The 18,555-nt window shown below is 33.4% G+C and overlaps 1 protein-coding gene across 11 annotated transcripts in view; it reads right to left on the bottom strand.

Moving 5' to 3' along the window:
• Positions 1–18,555, bottom strand: part of PHF21A (PHD finger protein 21A) — a 171,501-nt gene that overhangs the window by 123,971 nt on the left and 28,975 nt on the right. For 7 of the 11 annotated variants that reach the window (XM_074372119.1, XM_074372115.1, XM_074372124.1 and 4 more), the window contains 3 exons: positions 13,218–13,361; positions 8,400–8,432; positions 6,184–6,249 (listed from right to left, as the gene is read on the bottom strand). In XM_074372119.1, coding sequence (XP_074228220.1) covers positions 6,184–6,249; positions 8,400–8,432; positions 13,218–13,271 — 153 coding nt within the window. In that variant the 5' untranslated portion in view covers positions 13,272–13,361. Of the gene's footprint in view, positions 1–6,183; positions 6,250–8,399; positions 8,433–13,217; positions 13,362–16,228; positions 16,334–18,339; positions 18,452–18,555 lie in introns of those variants that run through there. The other 4 variants (XM_074372116.1, XM_074372120.1, XM_074372121.1 and 1 more) reach the window with 2 other exon arrangements.

The following is an 18,555-nucleotide window of genomic DNA, read 5'->3' as shown; positions in this document are numbered from 1 at the left end:
TTACTTGACTCCAAGGCAGTGAAGCTTAAAGGCAATGTAATTATTTTGACTAATGTCCTATTTCAAAAAAATTTGATAGATAAAGGTCCACAGAATAATTTAAGAATATACTAAATAAAAATGAATGAACAGTACAGTGATCTGAAATCTAGTCCTGAATTTGATACAATTAATTACATAATCATGGCTAAGTTACAAATAGTCTATGTCCCAGTTTATGTATTACAGTGATGTACTCATGACTGAGTTAAATGTGAAATGTTCTAAGCTCCTCAAAAAAGTAGTACGCTACTTATAAGTTGAAGGTAATTTACATATGAGAAGTTAACCACCATGACTAAAGCTAACATTTTCCATTTAAATAGAACTCACCTCCAAAAATATTCAGTGCACTTAATAGATACATGTTCAGTAACTCTTAAGATGCATTACTTAAACATTCCATAAATAAGGAAACAGACATACTAAATTATTTAATAACTCAAAATCTATCAATAAGTATTACAGAGTAAGGAACAGAATCAAACTCTCAATGTTCTCCCCACACAACCCAGTCCATTGCTCAGCTCACCTACTTATCTTAAATTATGTTGTTCTATGCATCAGAAACATAGTTATGACAGGAACAGAAACTTCTCTCCCAAAGGCTTCAGAATCCATTTTACTAAAGTATGTTCAAATTTAAAATGAGAATGGTTCCATAAATGGCAACTATTTATTAAACCCAGAAAAATATTTCATCCTGTATTAGGTTAAACAGTCTATAAGGAATAGAGACTGTGATTTTTAAACATAGAGTCAGAAAAGCAAACCAGCAGCAAAGACCAAAGACTATGAAAGGGTCTACCTCAATCTTAAAAGAAGTAAGAAAAATACAGGAATGGGTGAAAGAAAAACAAAACCTAAAACTAAAAGCTATTCTATGGAAGACTATGGAGTATCTGTACCATGGACAAATGGCATGAAAAATATACCTTCAGATAAGCATCTGATACATATTAATCCATCTTCCAAAATAGCAAAGTGCTTTTCTCCCCCCACAAGATTATCTCCTCAGGAAAACCAGGTACTCTAATACATGCTGTTACTCCAATAAAGCTTTTTCTGAAAGCTATTTAGAAATAAGTAGTAAAGTGGGTTTTTTTTTTTAATACAGTAAACTTTTTTATACCCTCTGACCAAGAGTATTGGATGGATTATTGCTCTCAACTCTTCATATTCTGTCATAAAATTATACATTCACATGCTTTGTCATGTAACTTCGCAAGGCTTATTAGCCACATGATTTTTGTCTAATGGGACTTGATGCCAGCAGAGGCTTAAAATGCATTTTGGTAGTTTGGCCTGTTTCTTGCATGCTGGTGAGAAACCATGACATGAGTATGCTCCAGGTGGCTGCTGCCCTTTCATGATAGGCCTCAGAAGAAACATATTTAGAGCAGATCTAACCCTACCTACAGCCTGAGGCAGGGCCAGCCACCCCACAAACTGAAGTAGATGTAACTGGCCAAGCCCAGCAGAGATCAGAAACCCAGGTGATCTACAACCCAGTGTGAAAATAAATCCTTAGTCTTGTAACTCAATGAAACACTGGTTTGTTATGCAGAACTGTCATGACAATAGATGGCCAATACACCCAATAATTTTACACCTGAGAATGTATCCTGAGGCAATGAGAGAGAACAGATTCACATACAAGGGTATTTATCAGAGCAGCATTTATAATAACAAAAAGCTGTAAACATTCTTCATCAAATAATAGAGTGAACAGCTAAATAAGTTTTGATCTAGCCAGACTATTAAATATTTGAAGCAATTAAAAAATTATGTTCCTAAAGAACACTCAAAAACGTATGAAAATGTTCATAGTATATTTTAAGTTTAAAATGTATAAAAGCAAGATGCATTGTTTTAAAAAATATCTTTAAGTAGAGAAAAAGATAAGGTAGATAAAATAATTCATTTAAGAAATACATATGCTTTTCTGTGCTAAATATTATTTTATGCTAAATATTATACTAAACACTATACTTGAAATAAAGAAGCAAATAAGAAAAGTATGTTCTCTGACTTCTTGAAACTAATAGTGTGGTGAGGAAGACAGATACTAAAAAATAAAAATCACAGACATGTCATTACAAATTGTGATAAACTATTATGGCAGAAATTGCTAATTATCCACAATATTTATTTCCCCCTTCCTGCTAAGTATTACAGTCCCTGAATTTTATATGCCCACGGCTACCTGGAATAGACTATACTTCCCAGCCTTCCCTGCTCCTAGTTGGGGCCATGTGACCAAGTTATGAGCAATGGAATCTAATTGCAAGTGGTATGCACAACATCCAGTAAATATCCTTAGAAATAAAAGGCTTGCTTTCCCCCTTCTTACCAGATGGAGCAGCTATTTTGGATTATGATGTGGAAGCTTCATGCTGAGAATGGCAGAGCAAAAGAGCAAGAGGAGCCTGGGTTCTGTGGCACTGTGGAACCACTATCCCCAGCCCTAGTACACCTACACAGCTTCTACATGAGACAGAAATAAAATTCTACCTTGTTTAAGCCATTTTCATTTTGGGTTTTCAATCACTGACAGCAGAACCTAATCCTAAATGGCACAGCTATGAAGGAGACTCAATGAAGGGGTCAGTGAGAGATTATAATAGAAACAGTTGATTTTGACAGGAGGATAGGGTTTCAGGGATAGGTCCTCTGAGAAAGTGACTTTTAAGCTGCAACCTAACCTACCTGATGCCTGGTCAGGAGAGTACCAGGTGAAGGGAGGTGGTGTGGCAAACCCCTCAAGGCAGGGGAAATCAAAGATGAAACTATTATGGCTTAAGCCTGAGTCACAAAAGGAATATAAGCAACAAACTTTGAGATGTTAAGATTGCTTCTACAATAAATGAATTAGAATGAAAGCAGAGCACTAATGCAACTCAGTGTATCGGCCCCAGTATTAGAATCTCTATTCCGACACGCAAAAGACCACACACGTATGTCAAACATGAGAGGAAAGGGGTGCAGAATGAGAATGAACTCTGTTAAAAAAATTAACAGTTGCTTCCACACTTCAGTATTACTAGTGTTTAAAATAGTTGGATTCTCTGATTAGAGTGGTTCATATACCATGAGAAGAATGTTACTACATTTTTAAACATTAACCATCCCTGGAACAGACAAAGAGTTTGGTGTTAAAAATTTTTTTTAATAATGTTTCTTGTCTATTTCTGATTATAGAAACATATTTATTGTAGAGAATGTAGGAAATATACATAAGCATATAAAGAAAAAAACAACCTACCTGTAAACTCATCACCTCCTAACATTTTACCTGACACTGTTTTTACACACATTTACATGCCTACATACATATATACACACAACACACAAAAATGAGATTGTAATGCATATGAAGTTGCATGTGCTTTTTCACTTATTTTATCTTGAGCACATTCCTATGTCATTAAAATATTTTTGAAACCATGATTTTTAATGGCTTTGTAACATATAATTTATTTAGCCAATCAAGTTTGGGGTTAAAACTGAATTAAAACTGTCAACCACAAATTAAAGCCCTGTGGGTCAAGAATATGACTTCAAAAACTGCCATGGAGAGTTTCTACTCAGAAATCTCAAATTACAGTTTGAAAGCACTGAAACAATCTAAACAAGAATTCACTGAAATTCACTGAGTTTTAGCCAAGAAGGATGCTCAATAAAGACTGTATTTTCCCAAATGGAGTGCACCATTTCATAATTGGTCTTGAGGAAGAAACTGAATAAGTAGTAAATACTGAGGTAGCAGTAACAAATAAGAACTAATACTTGCCTACTGTAAGAATTAGTGATTGTCTGCAATGTTTTTTTTAATAAAGCAAAATAAGAGAACATATGCATTTATTACTTCTGTAAGTTTTCAAGTGGATCTGGAAAAATGATTATAGAAAAACACATACAGAAAAAGAATGGAAACAAACACGACAAAGGGTTAACAGCTGTTAATTCTGGAATACAATGCTCTTTGAACTTTTCTATATTTGATTTTTTCTCAAAACCAAAAAATATTAAATTAAAATATCAGTCATGTGAGTAAGGTTAATTCAGATTTTAGTAATTAAAGTAGAAGGAAAATCAGTAAGTTTTGCCAGAGGCTAAGTGGATCTTCAGAGAAAGAAAAACAAAAAGCTGGGCATACAGCATTAGGCGTCTGTTCTAAAATAAAAACTATTTTAAACAAAATATCAATGTTCCATGTTGGAAATAATTCTGAGGAAAGACCAGATTTTGAACTTTGTATCTGTGCTTCCTTCATGTACTATCCTACCTAAAAATGATATATTTTCTGTTCTATCAAAAAGGTTGTTTCAACAGTTAAGCAAATACTTTAAAAATTGCAAGACTGCATTTTAGTTTCTGATACTTATTTCCTTTACTTTGTAACCTAAAGTTTTCCAAATGCTTAAACCCATTTTTAAAAATTCTAATTTCTAAAATCCAAACTTAGTTCAGGTGACAGAGTTCACCACTTGATGAAATGTCTTACTGAACATAAATGTTTGCAATTTTCTATTAAGTGAGGTTTCTAGCAAAAGAAAAATTAAAGAATTAAAAGTTACAGAAGTAAACCAAATCTTTACATTAATTCTTACAAAAATTTCAAATACATGTAAATTTTAAAAAATTGCCCCTTTCCCCCAAACGTAGCCTTGGGTTGCCTTAACTTTGTGACAGCATCCCTCATCCCCTATTTCTCTCATCAGTTCTCACCTTCTTTCCCTGCTGAAACACGTGAATTTTTCAGCCAAAGTGACTCATTCACTGGCATCTTGTCAAACTAACCCTGAAACTCTAAGGAGGCTCAACATTAACAGAATTTTAAAGCTAGAACACTTTCACTAACACACATCATTTTGACTTTAGAGAACTGAATCACTTTCAGAGTCAAATACACCTAACAAAACTCTGTTTATATTTTTCCTTATAAATTGTTCTCCACCATGCTACCTCCACTTAATTTTAGTTTAGCAATTCCCTAATGTAAAACACCTCCTGTCTCTGAAGAAGACAAGATGGGGAAAAGTAGAAGCATTAGAAAAGGAGGGGGTTGAAAAAGCAATTGTTCACTTAGCTTGGAAAAAGATTCTTTTCTGAAACATTAACAACTCATATGTATTCCACAGAGTTCTCAAAAGTTTACTTCTCCCCTTAGTTAAATGAAAGTACAATACAATATATAAAACAAACACAATCAGAAATCTCCAGAAATAAATTATTCTCATTGTTATTATTCTCAATGTCATTCAACAAAAGTTTAAAAAACAACACAAGTATCAATTATTGAGAACTGTATAGCTAAAAATCTTCAATAAGATGTCACTAGCATGAACTATAAATGGCAAATCACTGTATCGTTTTGGCTCACACATTCACCTACTCCAAGATAGAAGACCTCTACCTTTTAACCAGAGGGAGAGTGATGGGGAAGGAACAGAAAACACTTTGTCAGATTACCACAGACTTTTACTTATAGCTCTATCAAATGTCACACTCCACCTGGTGGCAGGAGCTGTCTGAATTGGTGAAGCAATTAAACAAGAAATTCCTAAGAATATTTTCCAGATGTCCTTGCAAAAAAAAAAAAAAAAAGATGTTCTTTTTTTTTTCGGCCTATATACAATAAATCTAACAAGGCTTCACCAAAGTTTTTTCACATAATAGTAGGTCAACATCTAATAAAGATTAACATAAAGGAATGACAATCAGAATGGGAGACCTACATTTAGAGCAATCTGTTTACAACGATTCTCTCCATCTCAAGCCTTTAAAACAGGTAACAAGGCATATCCAGCAACTATAAGATTCTCTATTACATCCTCCCATTAACTTTCTTTACCCGATCCCCTATGGGTAAGCTATAGAGTTTAATTAACACAGTTAAGAGCAGCCTGCCACAGCACTTTTAGATATTTGCCAGTAACATATACCCATGGGATACTCTAGAGACTGATTTCAACCAAAAATAAAAATAGATAAACAGAGCTCAAACAAAATTAAAACTGAGTCTGGCTGCCCACACTTATTTTCACACATGAGGAAAAATAGCAGTTCTCCTAGAAGCCTCGAGCAGACATATCTTTAGAACACAATGTTAAAAATATGCCCCCCTCCTTTTTCCCCTACCTGTTTCTCACTCAAAGCTGTGATTTTGGCTTGAAGTTCATGAAGCTGTTTCTTTAAATCAGCATTCTGATTGGAAAGAAAAAATATCTGTGAGGAAGATATTTCATTTGTTAACAGAATAGTAGCAAGAAGACTTTATGCATACTGTATTACAAATGATGAAGCAATCTTAAGCATTTAGCCAATCATATGTGTCATGCATTAAACTGTAGTCATATTACTACCACCTAATGCATTTATCCTAAATGTAGGCTGCTAACACTAGAACAAGGGTAACTCCTTTGCACTTATTTTAAATTACAAGAAGTTTTATATTTTAGCATCTTGTACTGTAGTAGTACTCCTTTCTACCAAAATAGTTATTCTTTATAAGAGAGAATCAGTTGACAGAAAACCTTAAGTTCCACTAAATCAGACAAAAGCAGGAAAATGGAAGTTATAAGTATGAACACACTGCATACTTAACAGCATTATCAATGAAAAAAGGTCTTTCTCTGCATGCCCCTCTCCCTTATTTAGTAGTGTACATTTGTTATTTTAGCCTAGATTTGAAAGCTGTCAGTGCTGCAACTGCCTTAACACTACATCATTCAAATTAACACACTGACTAACAGGGCAACTTCTCAGTTCTAAAATGCTGGGAATCAAAAAGGAATACTATTTTAAATGAGATACACTGAAAATGCTTGCCTTTTACTAAAGTGGGAGAAAAATCCAAAATTAAAGTTTTCAAAAGTTTATGTAGCAGGATAGCCTACTGACTAGCTGACCGAACACCACCCCAATAAGACTATTTTTCCTTCATCATTTCACATACAATTCCTTCAATTCATCCTGCCTCGTCTTCTGACAGGGTCGGGGCATACACCCTCCCTCTCATGTTTTCTCCATGTACTCTTTTTTTATGAAAGTATTTGATATAAGGCCTCTCTAATGAGATCACCCACAAGATTGTCCAGCAACTTAATGTCCCCTCAAGTTCTTCACACTAATATCTCTGTTACATGATTCCCAGCTATATCAGAAATGCTAAAGTTTTCTAATAATATTTCAGTTACTGATAACATAAGTTACCACATTAAATATAAAATAATCTATTCATCTAAGGTCTATTGCCTCTTAGTTCCCTAAATCTAATTTAAATTATAATATATTTTTTAAATTAAAATGGAAAAGCTTCTCAAAGAAGTTGGCCCGTCAAACAAGAGTTAAGTGGCTATTAATGACAGCTCTCAGAATCTATGGATTGTTAAAAACACAACAGTTAAGCCACTGGGTGCTAAATTTGTACAAATGGGTATTATTTCCCACTTACAAAAATCAATCTGCTACAGTAACATTCTTCAATCCAAGAATCTATTTTATTTAACTTTACAATGAGGTATGAATGCTATGTTTAATAAGCTAAAAAAAAAAATACACACACACCCATCAGTGGGTCTATGTGTTCTGTGAACAGACTATGAGTAACCAAATGCAGAGGAGAAATCCTGAGAACGTGTGATATATAGTCTCCACACCTGTGACCCACTGTCTCATTGCTGCAAAAGAGATACCACCTGAATGATAAATATAATCATCAAAGATGAGGTAACTTTTTAGGGAGATTTCTCTTCAAAGATAGATAATAAAATGCTCAAGTCAAAAATGCCTATGAAACTTTAAAGAAAGGTAGTATTGATGGATCATTATATAAGGTTCTTTTAAACCTTCTTTAAGAGCTCTTTCAAAAATAAAATCTTTTAAAATGGTTTTTAAAAAGTATTCTAAATTCTCACTCTGAACATACTGGAATTAAGTATTTAAATGTTCTGTACTATAAACTATAAGAAAATAAAAAATGGTTCTGGGCCATATTTAATAATTTTGAGACGACAGAAAGCCTCACTAACTCTGATTTTGAGTAAGGCGGCTTGTGGAAATGAAATTTAAGCTATATGAAGAGTATTAACTCTCATTTTTTCCCCAAAATACTCAAAGCAACTAACATTAAAGCAAAAGAGCAGTAACAAAGATCGAATAATAGCTATATTATAATAGAATGACTAGATTTTTCTTAACTCTTAAAACATGAAGACCAATGTGCTAAAAATAATTGCTGTTAGAGATGAGATAGTTTTTAAAAAAACTTATTAGTCTATATTTTAGTATTTTATGATTATTTTATTTTAAATTATTTTAATTTAAAAATTAAATGAATAAAAATAGTATTTTACCTGTGGATCCTGCTTCATCTGAGCAACCAGTTTCTGATAATAAAGAGAGAAAAAGAGGCATCAGTCTCACACAGTAACTCACTATGGCTAATCAGGTTTAGCCCCCCAAATCTAGAGTTTTAGGCCCACACAAAAAAATGAGTAATACCACAATCAGGATAGACCATGAGCTTCTGTGGTCCATACAAAAGGTTAATGAAACACTCTTCCTAACGTTAAAAAAAAAAAAATCAAACTACCACTTTATATTTGAAATGAAGAGCTTCCTGCTTTTAAACAAATCTGGAGATGGAATGGGAGAGGGGGGCTTTTAAAAGGCAATTTAAACAAGCTGGATGCTCCAAAAGCGAAATATCCCTTTTAAATGTTGTCATTGTCTAGAGTCTCAAACAAGGCCTGGAAAGAAGCTGCTCTGTACACAGCAAACAGATTTGGCAAGTCTGTTGGTTTGGTTCTTACCACAGAAGAAGCCTAGTGTCAGATGTGACTTTGCCACTGACTTCTCTGTGGGGTAGCAGGGAGTACTCAGTGAAGCAGTGATGGTCAGTATTTGAGAAGTGAAAGAAGTGAAGGAAGCAGTAATGCAAAATTCTACCTACCTGGGTTCCTCTGGGAAGGAGAATGTTACCAGAATATTGAATGAGAAAGAGCTTTACTAGGGAAAATGTAAGTCCAAAAAAAGAAAAACAAGGAAAATGGATGTTGATTGACCCAATCTAACTTCTGAAAGTATGACTGCCCAGAGGTAACAATAACCAGAGACACAAGAATTTGAGGCATAAAGGAACATCAGAAGGCTGATTGCTAAAAGTATATGGGAATAAGCTGTTCTCCAAGTGACTTTTTCATGTAACTGAAAAATCTGTCCCTCTCTTTGGGTGAAAAGACACTTTTAAAGTTTTTAGCCAAAAAATAAAACCTTTCTAAAATATATACTTATCTGCCTTATTAAACAGAAAAAAGGCAGGTTTATTAATACTTACAGGCATGACTACATCAATACACTATTCTGCAAACATTACAACTAAGGACCTTACAATGAAGGCCCCAAACTACTATGTTTTTTAGAGTTCTTGTGACTGAATTTTAGTTTTTTAGTCTACTCCTTAATGCCAAGCAGTCAGTTAGCAAATCTTGCTACTATTATTATGCCCCCGTCTAACAGCCCAAGAACCCCAATTCAAATTTGCTGCTTCTGATCTGCTGTGTAATACACTTAGTGAACTAATTCTAAGATGAGCAAATAGGGTGTAATAACCTAAGAAATCCCCCTTGAATAAAATGTATAATCTCTGGTGAATGACTTCTGACATTTATTCTAGCTTGTCAAAAGCCTTACTTCAGGTACTAGGATACATTTTGGATAGCTGAGATTGCCAACCATGATCTCCAAATACAGAAGACATATGTTACTATACTCTATTTCATATGTGACAGTGGTTAACTCTTCTATATCTTGGTCTTAATCTACAAAATAGTAATAACAAGCATTCCAAGAGCTCAATGAGATAGAAACACAAGGTTTTATATATATACATATTTTTAAAATTTGGGGGGAGGAGGAGGTAATTTTGTTTGTTTGTTTAATTTTTTAATGGAGATATTGGGGATTGAACCCATGACCTCCTGCATGCTAAGTATGCACTCTACCACTGAGCTATATATACCCTCCCTCCCATACATATACATTTTTACTAATGTAGTCTAAAGGCCAGTCATATTCTTCAATGAAAAAAGTCCTTGGCTGTCCTTTCTGATTTGGTTATCAGAGAGTGGACTTCTATACTAAAGTTTCCTTTTTAAAGCTCAAAATGGTTTTCCTCAATGACACTGGAAATTAAAAAATGACTGATAACCAAACTCAGTCTTTTCTCTGGAGGAAATAAATAAGCCAACTTTTCTACCTATACTCAACCAAGCTGCATTTTAGACCATTAGAGGCAGGACAGAACAAGCTGGGCGGCTTAATTAGACCATCCAAATCCCTAGTGACTTCAAGCTGCCATTGTGTGTTATCAAAGTTAACTTACTTTCCACTGTAAGATGCAGCAATTTTTGAGGATATACTTTATGTCAAGGGTTGGCAAACTACAGCCCACAGGCAAATCCAGCCTACCACCCATTTTTGTAAATAAAGTTTTATTGGGGGGCAGCCACACTCATTCATTTATATATTGTCTATGGCTGCTTTGTCTGTACAGCAGCAGAGCAGAGTAGTTATGACAGAGACCACAGATGACTTGCAAATATAGAATACTTCACTGCCTGGCTGTATACAGAAAATGTTTGCTAATCTCTGCTTTATACTATTCTCCATTCCAGGTAGAGTAAATACTCCAAAAGTTTAAATAGGACTTTCATTAAATCCACATAAGAAAAATCAAAAAGGCAATTTCTCAAAAAAGATGAGATACTCATCACAGGCCACTATTATTTAAACATCCAGTCAACATCAACCACGTGTATGTTGCTACTTTTTAAATCCTCTCCCTGTCCACAGAGAACAAAAGTACTTCCACCAAAGCAAGACCAGGTAGTTCTGTAACACACATTCTATCTAGTAAGCTCATTTTCAGCCCTAATTTCATTCCCTAAGTGGAAATGAGGAAGGGGTGGCCCCAATATTTAGTCAAATGTATGATCTGGCTTTGCCCTCAGCCTAATACCCAGTGCCTACTTTGATGTCATTTCTGGCATCCCTGAATTTGTCATGACCCATGATCATGTAAGCTACCACATATCCAATCATAATAACAACATAAAATTTACAAGAAAGGCATGTCACTTGGATTTACTGTTAATACTTAAATTTTTTTAAATAAAAAAGTATTCTAAATGTAACTGGAATGAAATATCTTATATACTTTCTATGTTAAAATACTAGCAACCAACATTAATAAACATAAATAAATGTTTATTACTGCACAAACAAAATGCTCTATAATAATTAAGGGTGAATATAAAAGCTATTAATTTTATGCTAAAAAATAAATATATAGGGAAATAATTAATGTGAATATTAAGAGAGTGATAACTTTAGGAAGAATATTATATTCCTTTTGAGCAAACAAACATTAATTTTAAACTTTAAATTAGATTTTAAAACAATAAACATATTTTTCATAACTATAATCTTCATAAAATTTGTATGCTTGAATTAAAAATATGAAACAAAATAATACTTAAGAACTCTTTAATTTTTAGTAATTTAGTTCAATTTGGGTAAAGAGTCTTTCAATAAAAGTCTCATTTGGACTTGTTCATACCTTCTGAGGATGAACTAAAAGTATAACATTAATTTCATCATCTCAAAATTTCTTGAGAGGCAGAATATCTCCAAAAATCACATATAACTTCATTAAACTATCTTTGATCCATGTAAACTTCAGATTCATAATTTTTCTCCAGAAATTCATCCTGTGATGATGTCAGCTTTGAACAAATCTTGAATTTAACTGTCGTCATTTGCCCTTCAGCCAAATTGGATATTCAGCAAACCAATATGTTAAAATACTTTCAACAGGAGAAAAAGACAAGTTTGTTTTTGTAAAGGGGTTTTTGTTCTCCTCAATAAGTACCAGAAGCAAGGCCAAATAAAATAAAATGTGCATAACTTTTTATATACTAAATTTCTTAAAGTTACCATAAAAACAAAACACACTTCACATAGAGAAGCCTGCCTATACACAGCAAATGCTGAGACTACTGCTGAGCAGGAGTTTAATAGGATCCAAAGCAGCAGCAGGGATTTTTGAACATCAAGAGACAATGTAAAAAGTACAGCTATCTGTCTATCTATAGATATATGTGTGTGTATATATGTACTTTTGAAGCTTTTTTTAAAAGTTCTTATCCATCCTAATTCTGAGCAACCTGCAAATTTAGTAGTTATCGAAAGCCCAAGGTGTTCTTCCAACAACTTCAGAAATTAACCTTACATTAGACTATTCAGATAAAAGAAGGAACACCATATCTAAGAACAAACATCTTTAAAAAATAGTTCCCTTCTCTCTGCTCACACTGAACATTCAAAAGTAGTCAACTGAGCATCATTTATCACTTTTGATTACCAAGAATTATGTATGTGTGTGTACCTTTGTCTTGAACCTAGGACCATATCCAGCTAATGTTTAGAAAAGAGACTGTAAACAGTGTTATTTCTGTTTACAATATAAATGATTTAGTTATTTAAGGATAGTTTTTTGTCTTGGTTACATTTATACTAAATAAAATGTATGTATTTAAAATCATATATTTTATTAATATAATTATATTATATAAATATAGTAATTATCAATGTTTTTTATTTATATATTTTAAAGATTTGTTTAGCCTAGGTCCCTAGGGTAAAATGTAAGAATAGTGAAATTTGAAATTTAAACATTTGTGAACACATTTTCTTTGTTAAGGATTAGAGTCAAGTCATATAGCTGAATTATGAGTAAAACCTTCAGGACATATGGTAGTCAAGTTAATTACATCTTGTTATTTAAAATACGCAAGTCACATGAACAAAGTCCCTCAGATGAACCAAAAAACAGAAAAAAAGAGAGTTGGGTTTTTTTAAACACCTTTAACATACGAAAAAAAATATTTTCAGTTCTTTTCTCTGGAAGAGAAGTCAGGAACGTTTTAGTAAATTTCTTAAAAATATTATCAATGAGTTTGTTGAGTAGTGATAAAAGATGAATAACATAACTCTTGGACAAATGACTGCAAGATGATTAAAAACTGTACTAAAAATCAGAGATGTCCTGCTTACCAATTTTAGCCATTACTTACTAACATGATGTGGGAGAAGCCATGAATGCAGCGTACCTGGTGAACCTGAATTTCCACTTTAAGAGCCTCCTGTAGAGTCTGCAACTCCATCCTCTACCTTCTCCACTTTTTCTTATGTCTGTTAATTCTATAGTTTCTTCAGCCTCTGTTTAAAATAACAAACTCCTCTTCTCACTGCAGCTGTAGAGATCAATAAAATATTTTGGATCATTATGTTGGGCATAAAGGAAATACTCACATTAAATAAAATAAATTCTATTAGTCTAAAATATTTGAATGTCTAACAAGGGCAAGAAATTTCCCCAAATAGATTTCTTTCAAAAATGAATAGTTTTGCACTGAATTGGTACCAAAACTTTCTGGGTTTATGCTTTGAGTATTCCTCTACAAGATACTTAAAATAATTAGGAAATGAAGAAAGTGTGTTTAATCTGGCCATGAAAACATCTAAGCACTTACTACATGCTCAGCACCGTGTTACATACTCCTTTCTGAGGACACAGTGCTGAACAAGACCACTTCTGTCCTGGGTGAGCTGGAAGTCTAGAGGGGGAGAGGACAACCATCCAGGACACACTGTTCTTAGAAAGAGACACATAACAACATGGTCATACATTTTTAAACATCACACAGAGTGAACAGGATATTGCAAGGTCTCTCAGAGGTTAAAGAAGGTCGGAATACTTTCATTTGGATGACTCTTACTCTATTAATAAAGAAACTCAAAATGGGGGAAATTCTGGTATAATCGAAAGGTTTACACTTTACAAATTAGTATGTAACACAAATACACTGCAGTGTAACTCTGCTTTCCACAAAGTTATGACAGGGACATTAAAAAATAAATCTATCATGCACAATGGATGAGGTGGTCTAGCAACAGAACAGACACTTCCACCTTTACAATAAACACCATCTTTTCAAGCCTGAAGGTGCATCTCTTTGGCTGCATATATAACTGTGTGCAGAGATGATGTCAAAAGTGTAGATTTGTGAATGTGAACCTTTCTACTCTGCACTGCAATTTAAATTAACTCAATGGCTAATTCTCAATTTTTTTTTTCTTTTTCCTTGAACATGGCCTTAGGCATGATTTTAGGTACTCTCCCAAAGCAAAACTTTACTGGGATAAATTTAAACTTTACCTCTTTCTCCTTTCTTCTTTGTACCTATAAAATTTGTAGTTAGCACAGCTTTTCAGCATTCTTACTAAGGAAAAGGGAACTAAGGGACTAAGGAAGGGAACAATCAGGAGGCATCTTTATACTTTCTAACAATTATTTATCTATGGATAAAGTCTGTAGTCAACCTAAGTTTTCTTAAAACTTCTTTAAAACCTGATTTAACAGCTATAAAGCAATCATTGACTACAGGCTGTATATTTGTGAATATTAGTTTCCTTTATACTTGTTTAATCTCACTAGGCTTAACACATCACTGACAATCTGCCCCCTAAGGCTTACATACTATATTATGTAATATCAAAACACTCTAATCTAAAAAACAACAAACTTCACAAGTATAAAATTCCTTCAAACTTACATTTGTGAAGGCCAAGAAAGGATTATTATACAATGACACTGTGAACCAAAAATTTTCATAAAAGTAGTATGCTCAGGGGAGATAATTTGGAAAAGGGAAGATATTTTGATGAACATGCCTAGGTTTTTCAGCTATTTATTATCTAAAAAAAATCCTTGGAACTACAATGAATAAATATCAGAATCATTAAGTTACTAACTTAGACCAAGATTTTTGTTGTCATGTAAGTTTACTCTACATAAAAAAGCAAATAGTTCTTCCTGGACACTACTTAAGTTAGTTTTAAGATGCTATCAGAAAATGTGTCCAAAAGTGATTCTTTGTAATTGTTGTCAAATTAAGAATCATCTTGAAGGATTATTTTCAACAACTGAAAAGCCACATTTTATTTTACTGGTAGTAACATACAACATCATAGCTCAACTCAACTAATTAACTCTAGAAACAAACAGGATGTTAAAAACATGAAGAACTTATAATTATACACAACAAAGAGTTAACATAATTTGTACAGTTAGAGTGCTCACAAATTAATTTTTTTAAACTATGAAAAAGCAGCTAACAGAAGAAATAAGAATGACCAACATGAAAAATATCTATCTTCAAGAGTCATAAAAACGTACATTTTGTATATTTTAAGAAGACATGTTTTATCTATCAAACTGACAAATATTTGTAAAAATAGTAATACTCTGAGCTGTCTAGAGTTTGGGTCAGGTGGCACTTTTTAATTTGCTATTAGTTATCTCTTAGGGTAACACTAAGGGATACTTACTTTCTTCTTTTCAAAGTATCAATATTTTTGAAATTTTCCATAGAAAATATGTACTTATTTTTAAGTAACAAAAATTAACTTAGGATTGCTAGATAAAACATCAGAAAATTTTATACTGATGAAACAAAATGTTCAGGAAGAGAATAAATAAAATCAAGGTTTAACCTGGAGGCTCTAAACGTCAGAGGGCCTCACAGGATAAGAAGCCTGAAACTCAAGAGAATGAGGAGCTGACAGCTTTTACTTCCTTCATCAGATTGTTGTCTGCTTATTAGAGACACACAAAGGCACAAAATTTTATTTGGCATGGATTCTAAATGCCAATTACTCATTTTATTTCAAAATAAAACTGAAGGGTTAAAAAAAGGTGACTAGTTACTGAAAAACTTATGAAGGATTAGTAGATTGATCTGATATCCTTCTTCACAAAAGTCTTTTTCTAAATAGCAATTTTAAGAGATTGGCTTCTGCCTAAAGAACAAGTTATATATATACATTCATAGCTTACAAAAACAAGGCAAGCACATACTGAATCCTTTTAAAAAATATTTTGGGTGTTTAGACAACACATGCAGCCATCATGTTATGACCATTTGGGGGCAGTTTATAGCATTATAAAGAAGGCATTATTTGCTAAATTTGTAAAAAGATGATTTATCATAAACTGACCAATTCTAATAAATTACAAATAACAAATCAACTGCTGAAAGGTAAATATGAACAGACTTACAAAACAGTTTATTGAGGTACAATGCCTTTCACCACCCAACAGCTCTAAATACTACCATCAGAGAAGGCAAGTGCCTAGAACAAAATACCAACATTCAGTATCTTCAAAATTGTACAAGTCAAATCACTAAGACACCTAATGGCCTCTCACCTTCAAATAACAAAAAACCAAAAACAGAAACAAAAAACCTCTGCAAACCAACCAAACCAAACCAAATAAATATATAAATAAATAAATCAAATCAAATCAAATCCCACTAAAAGAGGCAGCTGTAACATCTGGAAAGAGCATTCGCTATTCTCCACCCCCCCCCCCAAAAAAAAAACCTGATTCCACTTACTCACTGTGTAGCCACTCTCAGCTTCAGGTTTGTTTGTTTGTTTACAAATCAGGAAAATGGGAACAGTATCACCTACTTCACAAAATTATTATGAGGTTTAAATTAGGTGAAAGCGTATGAAAAGCCTTTTGTAAACTATAAAGTTCTACATTATTCTTAACATACTTAACTCATTCATACACACAAACTTTGTATAAACTTCTCAACACGGTATATTGCTGAAAAGACTGTAGGCTTTCTTATTTTCAAATTCTCTAAGAAAGGGCCTTCTAACTATTTTTCTGGTTATAGTTCTGCCTGAAAATAGGTGACTTCTAGGTCTTTCATTATGATTCTAATAATGCAGTAATGCTTTAACTCTGAACTTACTAAGAAACACTGCTGTGTTTCTGAATTGATATAAACTTTTTCCAATCAAAACTCAACTCATCAATCAAGTTTCTTTAACTAACAATAACTCCATAATATTGTGCCTCCAGACTGAATTCCCTAAAAATGGTCAGCTCAGTGTTCTTTATATCATATGTTTACTTGGTATAAGACTCCACTTTTGATCTATAGTCTTAGAACAGTGTCTAGAGTGAGTTTAATTATTTAGATATGAAAAAGCAGAAAGTATTGACAGATCTATGTATTCTTACTTGTCACATGCCTAATACTAAAATAACAGGTTTCAATTTTGGCAAAATACTCACTGCTTACTATGTATCTATCATGCTGGGGGATAAAACAGTATCTTTAACTTTTAACTAATAGTTTTAAAAATTGTTAACTATTGATAAAAATAAAAAATTATTTTAATAGCACTTGTTGAAAACTAACATTTACTAACATGAATCAACAAAAATGGTATTAAAAACAATGTACATCTGTTTTCTTATTTTCCTGGTGGTATTCTATTGTGATATACCACAGGTCAACAGAAAATGCTACAGCACAAGGAGCCAGGCAATCCTGATTTTAGAAGCTACCCTCTGAATCTGGCAAAGTTAGTATGCTCAAATCCTGGTATTACAAGTGTTTATAAAACTCACCTCAGCTAGTGAGACTGACGTTTCTTAACCATTAAATTAAATTTCTATACACGCACAAAAAAATGGATTTATGATATCTGAATGCCTGAATGTCTTTGAGTATAAAATATGTATCTTTCTTTTCTCTGTTTTTTTGAGGGGAAAGAGGGCCACATCTTCATTAAAAGTAATACCTACACAGGTCACACCATTCCAACAGGAGGGTGTGGTATTTTGGGTCGAGTAGGGGTTTCCACAGGTCTGCTGCAGTGTCCTGCACCTCTCCCGACCACCAGTGTGCACTGTAACATACAGTTCCTACCACAGCTTCCTAGCCCAGGCCTAGCAGGAACACATGCATTCTTCTATTTCCCACCTTTCCTTACAGAAATCAAGTATGCCTACCAAAATCATCCCAACTATACCCAACAGCAAGAATGTTGAAGTAAATTTTAAAACTCACAGCAATTCAAAATGAAGAAGGCTAAATAGCATGTAAGAGCATTGTGACAATGAGGTCGAGATTTTAGAAATGGTTGCTACATTTACCAGAATGCTACCTAATGACAAAAAATAGTCCAGACAAACCTGGCCAGAATCATATAAATAGTTACTACACAAAGGATTACATAAGAGGGTGTGGTGGTCTTGGCATAACCAATAAGTACTTAATAGAAGTGGAAGTTATGGGAGAGAGATTTCAGATCAATTTAAGGAAGCGCTAAGGATTAGAGCTGTACAAAAAAGGAATGGGTTACCTTATGAGGTAGTGGGCTCCCTGTCATTAGAAGTATTCAAGAATGCTGCATATCATATCCCCCTCTTGGAGATTCACAATGCACATTAGCATATTAAAGGTTCTGAGAAGTCCTGCAGTAAAGAAACCTGTTTAACTTTGTTTAACGCAGCATTTTCCAAATTATTTGACCACAGAACATTTTCCCCACCTTCACCCCACCTCAAAAATATTAACT

The sequence above is a fragment of the Camelus bactrianus genome, chromosome 10 (assembly GCF_048773025.1).
Source record: "Camelus bactrianus isolate YW-2024 breed Bactrian camel chromosome 10, ASM4877302v1, whole genome shotgun sequence".
Classification (NCBI taxonomy): Eukaryota; Metazoa; Chordata; class Mammalia; order Artiodactyla; family Camelidae; genus Camelus; species Camelus bactrianus.
Note: the sequence above shows the minus strand (reverse complement) of the source record. Positions and strands in the feature narration are given on the sequence as shown.